The sequence below is a fragment of the Suillus subalutaceus genome (genome assembly GCF_016647625.1).
Source record: "Suillus subalutaceus strain FC151 chromosome Unknown DFJ58scaffold_621, whole genome shotgun sequence".
Lineage (NCBI taxonomy): Eukaryota > Fungi > Basidiomycota > Agaricomycetes > Boletales > Suillaceae > Suillus > Suillus subalutaceus.
The window spans coordinates 7,863-15,764 of record NW_024540870.1 but is presented as its reverse complement, the minus strand read 5'-3'; the positions used below and the strand labels follow the sequence as shown (position 1 = coordinate 15,764).

The following is a 7,902-nucleotide window of genomic DNA, read 5'->3' as shown; positions in this document are numbered from 1 at the left end:
TCATGCGGTACGATGAATACAACTTGAACAACCACAATGTTAGTTACAAGTCTCAATCATTATTTGATACATTCACTGTACACTCACATCGCGCAACCAGACGATACGAAAGAGGACGGGAATGAAGGTGACACCATCATGTGGTACGACGAATACAACAACAATGACGTCCGAGACGATCTCAACTATTCAAAACATTCGAGTCACAGTAGATCTTGACAGTATATACAATACAAAGGCAACAGGAAACTATGTCCAAAACACTGATTATATATTGTCCGCCTCATGTCCAGGAGCCTCTTCAACATCACAGCTAGGTGCATCCTCGCCGGTCCATTGACATTTCTCCGGGATGCCTTCTTCGCGAGGAGAAGAAATTTCATCATCACTACCCTCATAATAAGTGTGAATCCTTTGCGACTCTGTGTAGCTGATGTCGTCACTCTCCAATGATGGACTGTTCGCTTCAGTGTCGGGCAGGTGTTCCTCGGGTGTTACTGGTGACCCAGCCTGATCACGAGGTTGTTGGGCTGTACAGTATGCTCAACATTGAGTCCGAATATTGAATCTAAATTTAAATCACTAACCATAAATGCAGCATCTACAGTGGAAAGCATGAACCAAACAATCAGCATTATCAGGATTGCGTTCCCAACCAATGAGTTGCGGCGAGGTCATTGGACCAACTATTGAAGTCCATTGTGATCAGAGCCATAGCAATGCTGCTAAAGTGAACTCACCTTGTCCGCTTTGCACAAGATAGATGGCCTGTAAAAACTGCTTGATTGTAAAGCACGGGTGCGGTAGCATTTGCACACAGCGCCCATGACATTCGCATCTGATGGAGCCATTGTGTTGGTCCATGTCTGTGAAAAAACGGGTATAGTACTGGTGTTAGGAAGTTAAGGGTGGGGAGAAACTGGGAAATTTTCGCTGGTCTAGACGCTTTGGAAGAATCTGTTGAGATCGTGATTGGCTGGAGAAATCAAGTGCTCAGTTGAATCTCAGGTCGCTTCCAATAACTCACCAACTAACCAAACCAAAATGGACGAACTCAAACATAAAAATATCCGGTGTGTGATATTTTATCATGAAGGGGCGGGACTAACCATCATGAGTAAATGGCCCCTCGGAGATGGACCACGCCAGAAGAGCTCGAGTGGCTTCAAAACGAGCTACCTGAGTTTCTGAAAATGCAGAAGATCAAAAAATAACTCATTTTTATGAGCTCATGTTTCCAAGGTGGTTTAGTCGGTTTCCAGAACACTTAAACTGTTGGAAACCGACCGGTAATCTTCCACATGAAGGCGAGGCACCTGTTCATCAGAATGATGATAATGGTGTCGTTAATAGTGATGAGAGAGGTCTACTGCCACTCACCTCAGAACAAGAAGCTGAGCTTGAAGAGGCACATGAAATCCAGCAGAAGGTAAGTTCACATATCAATGGTCCTAAAGAGTAGCCACTAAAGGTTGTAACAGAAATTAAAAGAATGGTTTCGGAATAATGCAAAAAGTAAAACAACACCCAGCAACATGTCAACAAGCAAAGCTTTTGCTCAGCTACTGGGTCAGTGTACTCGCGGTGTCCGCAACCTGAAGGATGTTGAGGTCTACTCGAAAACGTACTACAAAACAAAGGTACAGCCACTAGTCAAGGATGAGGTCCAGGAAAACAAGCTTGATGCCAAGAAGAGAATCGCTGTTGTGCAGAAGCACACAACCAATTGTTTTGTGGCTGAATCAGAAGAAGTGAAGGCGGAGATTCGTGAGGAGACCATGCAGATCAATACCTCCAGGAAATTAGGAATAGTGTCAGATGAACGCACTAAAGAGGAAATTTACCTGTTTGTTTGTTTTTGTTTTGTTTTCCATTTGTAATAATGCATGTTGGTTGTTGATTGGGCTAAATAACAGCGCTATTCAGGAGCTGCCTGTTGTCCTGGGACAGATCTGCGAAGACCTGGCGAAATTGATGGGGGGTTGGCATTATACCCTCATTATGGGGGGTCCTGACCCTATGTGTAAAGGGGATATCATGACTCTAAGGTATGTACACGGACGTCAATATCATTGCCAACTCGATCTCATCCTACTCTTACAGTTTTCACCATGGCAAAGGTCAGGACGGTCTCAGCTTCAAGACTTCTACCCGAATTTTCAAGAGCAGTACCTCGTGCCATTTGAAAAGTATTTGAGACGCGTTTTTAGTCACATTGATGGATGTTCTGCTGAGTCAGCTTCATCTTCATTGATTCCCGATCTATTTCCCGCACCTTCAACGATACCTGTCTCAATTGAATCCCTGATTCCCTATCTATCTCCTCCAGCACCTCTTAACTTCGCGTCACTACACGCCCAAAATGACTACGACTCAGAAGAACTACATATACCCATGCCTGTCCCTGCTGAATCTTTGTTGGACCCCAATTTTTCGGTCTCTGAAGCTAATATTGATGTGTTCCTCAATTCGATTCGTCCACAGCCGGATGTCAGACCAAATGGCCAATGGTGGCACAGCCAAGGCCAGGACATGCAAATGGCTGCACCACCAGTCATAACCCCCCCTCCTGCACCACCAGTCATGAACCCTCCTCCGGTTATGGCTGGATCGCTTATCCAGTCATCCATGCAGGGCCTGAACAACTTGGTGGTGGGCAACTCATCCACCCCACCTCGTATTCGCAGACCATACTTGAACCCAGTCCCATCATCTTTGTCCAAGTCTCCTCAACTCCCTCCTGTTGACACACCTCACATGGCTAGCAACGAAGGGGATACTCTGCCAGTCACACCCGTCTCTCAGTTGACTGCAGCGGCAGATGTCGGCAATGCTTCTGCTACTGCAAATGCGACCCTCTCACCTGTACTGGAACATTCCACTCCAGCCGCTGCCAGCTCAGATCGTCTTCCACTTGTTTCTAGTGTGCCTGGTGCAGGAAGTGTTCCTGCGTTTTCTGCTCCTGGAAGACGCTCAGCACGCTCGACACGACCATCAACAAGAGCCAAAGATGCCAACAAAATTGGCAATGACGCCAGAGCCATCACTTCCAAATGCAAGCGGAAAGGTGCAACAGTGGGTTCTACAGCAGTCACTGCAAAAAGTATGTGTTCCATCCAGTTTTCTGTACCATTTTATCACACTAAACATCGATATTTGCAGGTCCAAAAAATGATCACATTCTGAGTCCTTGCAGTAATGTTATATGCCTCTACAATCTAATACATTTTTGTGTCCTATTTGTAACCTAGAACTGTAGTTATTGCGACTCTAATTAATGTCACCTTGTGTTGGGAAGACTTTGGCCTTGAAGATAGAAAGTCAAACGACAGATCACGTGAGTTGATCAGCGCTTTACCTTAGGGCCTTAGGCTTAGACACTGCGACTTGTTGAATTTTGTATGCTGTTCAACTCACGTGAGTTGAACAGCATACAAAATTTATTAAGTCTTCAATGAATCCAAAGGGAAAAAACAAAGGTGTTGTTGAGACAGAGAGTGAGAAGACGACGTGTATGATGAGTGTTTTAGGTGAATGTATGCGCTGATTTTTTTCTGGTGATTATCATCGTGGAATGTGAGTGGCACTGGTATTGTAATTAGAACTTACAAACAAAAGATCAAAAGAGCACAGCAGATAGCCGTGTGCGTTGTGAATTTCAATGACATCAATACCAGCTTTCAACACTCTCTTCGTAGCTTCTACAAATGCGACAACAGTTGCCTTGATCCGGTATAAATTTTTGATTTTTACATTTATAACTATGTTCACACATCCCACAAAAATTTAGTGTGTGGGCCGCGGCCTGCTTGGGCCCAAGCTGTGGCTTTGGGCTGGCTTGGGCTCATGGCTCAGGCTTGAAATCTGGCGAGCCTAAGCCCCTCCAGGCCGAGCCTAAGCCGGTGTGTGACAATCATATTGGCGCTAGGCATGTATACCTGCATAAGCCTTCAATAGGTGGACCAAAGTTATCCCTCATATTATTCACTACTCCCCTATCAGCAGTCTTCACTTGTCTCAGCCATAACCCTTGTCCAACGCTATTCCGCACTTTCCCGCACTATGCGCGCACATTCCTGCAGCGCTATTCATACTCCCACGACTATCCGACGCTATTCCCGCGCTTATAGCGCTATCAGAACTACCAGCAATGAGTCTATAGGAGCATTAGCACTTGTCCACTCTATCTACCGCTTGTCCGCTCTATCTACCGCTTGTCCGCTCTATCTACCACTTGTCCGCTCTATCTAGCGCTCGTTCCCGCGCCTAGCGCTTGTCCAGCGCGCTGTTCTCGCGCCCTAGGATCCACCCGAAACGTCGGAATCCATCCATGGTCCATCCTACCTCATTGGTATGTAATTTGCCTTGCCTCGAGTTGTAAAAAGTGCTACAGTCTTATTACATGTATATCCTATCCCTTCCGAGTCCGAGATGGTATAGTTTACTAGTATAAGAAGCCTATGGTGACTACTTCGAGATTACTTCCCTTCGACTGTATTTCCTTCCCTTAGGTTTTACTTAGAAGTAGTCACCCCTTTAGTTGCGCTCTATGGCCCCTATTTGACTTTCCTTACCCTTGCAATCAATACCCTTGATCTCACCCGCTATCCATTACCTTCCTTTGACTCAGTGTCCGCTTTCTTGACTTCCGCTCTTTCCCGCGCATTAGCGCTCTATCTTGCGACGCGCTATTCCCGCGCTTTAGCACTCTTTCGGGTCTTTTGATCTTAAGTTGTTCTTAGTAGCTTTTCTTTCGGGTCAAACGTTCTTGCATCTTTGTTGCAAGTATAGCAACATAGGCAGAGCATTAGACATATACTGGCTGAGTACCTTAACAAGTGCCTAGTCAGGTTGTGTTTTTCACACCGGGGCTTTGAGCCCAAGCCGGGCCAAAACATCACTAGGTGGGACTATAGTAACATGGCATCATGTGTAGTTGCTAGATATGTTCAAAAATGGGCATATCTAGTCATCCTTGGACTCGGACTGCACTGCTGTTGTCTGATCACTAGCAACATGCTTGACAATTTTCTTGTCTCCAACAATGCCAACACCATGAAGGGAAAGTACTGCTAGCAGTGCAGCTATTCACCGTGACAATACAAATCGTCAACAAGACACTCTTGGCGCATGCCAAATTCACAGTACTCACCCATAAGCGCAAATGAAGCACAGGTCCATTGCGCAGATCTATAACTAGTAGTACTGCGGCTCGGCTATGGTCCGCTCCAGTTTGGTATTTGCCGGTTTGCCAAGAAGTTTGGCAATCACCATGAGCCAAGCCACTGATTACTGACTTGGTCTAATTTGTTAGCCATGCAAACTAGTTTCAACCCAAAAATGTGTAAACCTCAGCTTGAACCACTTTAAGCTGGCTTAAGCCAGTTCAGGCTGAAATGCAAAAGTGGCAGCAGAATATTAATCGCTTTTCTTATTGCCTCTCAGTTAGTTTATTTCACATTTTTTCTACTTAGGCTATTGTATACACCATGGATAAGGTCCCTATTCGAGTTGATGGAAGGTTTAGGCTGGGAGATGTGTTGGGGTCTGGCTCATACGGTATGTCATTCCCATATCACTGACTACATGCTAATTTAACATTTGGACCCCATTTAGCTGTCGTGTATTGTGCATGGAATATCATCAAGAATAATGCAGTCGCCATCAAGCTTGAACCTGTCAACCACTCATCTTCTGTGCAGTGTAAATACCGCATTTTGAAAAACCTTGAAGGTGGTATTGGGATTCCCCATGCCCTTTGGTTTGGTAGGGAATTGGCATATCACGCACTGGTTCTTGACCTCCTTGGGCCATCACTGCACCATATCTTCCTTGCCCACAACTGAAAATTCAGCCTTGACACTGTTGTGAATCTAGGAGACCAGCTAGTCAGTCGGTGTGTGGATTGTCATTGTATATGCAGATTGCTCACTCCCTTTTCCAGCTCTCATGTCTTGAATACATTCATTCGCATAATTATATTCACGGTGATATCAAACCACAGAATGTTGCGGTGGGCCTTGGCGATTTGAAGCACACCACCTTTCTCATCAATTTTGGCACTGCGAAGGAATTCTGGAATACATCGACCAGAGTCCATATACCATTTCACCAAGGTCAATGTCTTACTGGCACTCCTGCATTTGCATCAATCAATGATCATTTGGGAGTTGAACTGGGTCATCGTGATGATCTTGAGTCACTCACATACATGTTAATATACTGTTTGCAGGGTTCTCTTCCATGGTTAACTAGTGACCAAGAGAAGCTTTCTAGCTCTTCTATACTCAATTGCAAAGTAAACACTACCATCAAAGCTTTGTGTCAAGGAATTCCTGTCCAGTTTGCAACAATTCTCATTTACATGTGCGCTCTCGCTTTCTCAGAGGACCCTGACTACAACCACCTTCGTTCCTTGCTTCATGTACTTCATTCTACATCACCTGCTCCAGCAAGCACACAGCTGGATTTCAGCAAGCCTGATGTGCCTATCACACATCCCCTTCCATGCTATGATGAACCCTGGGCAATCAAAGTGGTGTCTCCAAGTCCATGCCCGCCACTTCGTAGATCATCTTGTGTGTCAGTAGTCCATTTTATGTCCTCACTTTTGAACTGACATTATTGCAAGTTTACGCCCACATAATCACCCCTCCCCATTGCATGCAACTGCCTCAACTCCACGCCAGACAATGGCCTAGTTCCTATATCATGACATCGTTATATAGTGTTACTTGTTACTTGTACATACAACTGTATATGCATACTATGCGAGCTAATGATACTATCATGATAGGTTTCATAGCAGCGGCAGGAGCCACAGCCTTTGAGTCTATTACTAATATCAAGATGGTATCTCATTTCTCCAACTCCCACGCACAACATACCCTCTTATCTTTCAACATGCTCCAGGCTGGAGCGCAACTCAGCAATGAGAGACTCATCGTGACTTTCTGAAGAGTCATTAAGCCTGAAAATGAGGATCTGATTTTTGATTCCCTTGATCATTCAGTTACATGGTCACCCATGGGCCACAGTCACCACTGTCTGCACGAGGACCTTTACCCATTCATTTTGTTGTGATCTAGAGAGCCTCTGGGCCCTCTGCAGTCAAGTTGGAGTCAATCGCCTCTAGTATGTCCATATCTCAAAATCACGTGAGTTTTTTTACTCCTGAAGTCTCTCATTCATCTGACTCATGTAAAGCATTAAAACATCAAGGCTCTAGCAACTTCGCTAGCGACACCTGTGGGTTTTTCCATCAGGGACTCGCAATCACTGCACGTTGGCATGTTCTGGGGTTTCCCATGGTGAAGACCTATATAGACAGGTAATTCTGTCGTTAGATCCTTCACCACCACCATGCCTCCTCAACAGAAGAACACTTCCTGGGTTGCTCCCAGAGCTGTTCCTGCTCCCATTACTGCCGCTCCTGCTCCCATTACTGCCACTCCTGTTCCTGCTATTTCCACTGCGGCTCCTGTTGCTGCCACTCCTCCTACTGCTACTCCTGCTGTCACTCCCATTGCTGCTGCAGCGAATGCAACCATGCTTCAAAATCCCCCAAGATGTCGTTAGCTTCCTGTTAGATTCAGAGATAATGGTCCAAGTCTTGCTGCAGACGAAGGGGAATCCTTTCACCTTTAGAACATCTCCGATGATGAGGAAGACGAAGCGGCCAACCCTCCTGCACTCACAATTACGCCTCCTGCACTCACAATTACGCCTCCAGCACTCACAGTTACGCCTCCTGCACTCACAGTTACACCTCCTGCATGCCCTAGTCCACTCCAGACTGCAATGAATACCGCCAGAACTGACCCTCTGGCCACTGGTGGCCGAGCTAAACCACCTAAATCCTCTGCTGACGTTCATTTCTTCTTCAGACAGGACCCTGTCACT

At 45.7% G+C, this 7,902-nt stretch overlaps 3 protein-coding genes across 3 annotated transcripts; 2 read left to right on the top strand and 1 right to left on the bottom strand.

Moving 5' to 3' along the window:
- Window positions 1-267: 267 nt before the first annotated feature.
- Window positions 268-851, bottom strand: DFJ58DRAFT_739130 (uncharacterized protein; the record flags this gene model as incomplete). Its single annotated transcript, XM_041387025.1, has 4 exons — window positions 268-530; window positions 588-686; window positions 741-768; window positions 819-851. 4 exons carry the CDS (start codon window positions 849-851, stop codon window positions 268-270), a joined length of 423 nt encoding a protein of 140 aa, XP_041234771.1.
- Window positions 852-1,044: 193 nt separating this feature from the next.
- On the top strand, window positions 1,045-3,394 carry DFJ58DRAFT_849987 (uncharacterized protein; the record flags this gene model as incomplete). The annotated part of the gene is made up of 8 exons (XM_041393742.1): window positions 1,045-1,073; window positions 1,243-1,429; window positions 1,482-1,846; window positions 1,917-2,048; window positions 2,104-2,189; window positions 2,330-3,103; window positions 3,260-3,337; window positions 3,372-3,394. 8 exons carry the CDS (start codon window positions 1,045-1,047, stop codon window positions 3,392-3,394), a joined length of 1,674 nt encoding a protein of 557 aa, XP_041234770.1.
- Window positions 3,395-5,489: 2,095 nt separating this feature from the next.
- Window positions 5,490-6,957, top strand: DFJ58DRAFT_720147 (casein kinase I isoform alpha-like protein; the record flags this gene model as incomplete). Its single annotated transcript, XM_041384692.1, has 5 exons — window positions 5,490-5,559; window positions 5,617-5,761; window positions 5,855-5,888; window positions 5,945-6,424; window positions 6,913-6,957. 5 exons carry the CDS (start codon window positions 5,490-5,492, stop codon window positions 6,955-6,957), a joined length of 774 nt encoding a protein of 257 aa, XP_041234769.1.
- Window positions 6,958-7,902: the final 945 nt, after the last annotated feature.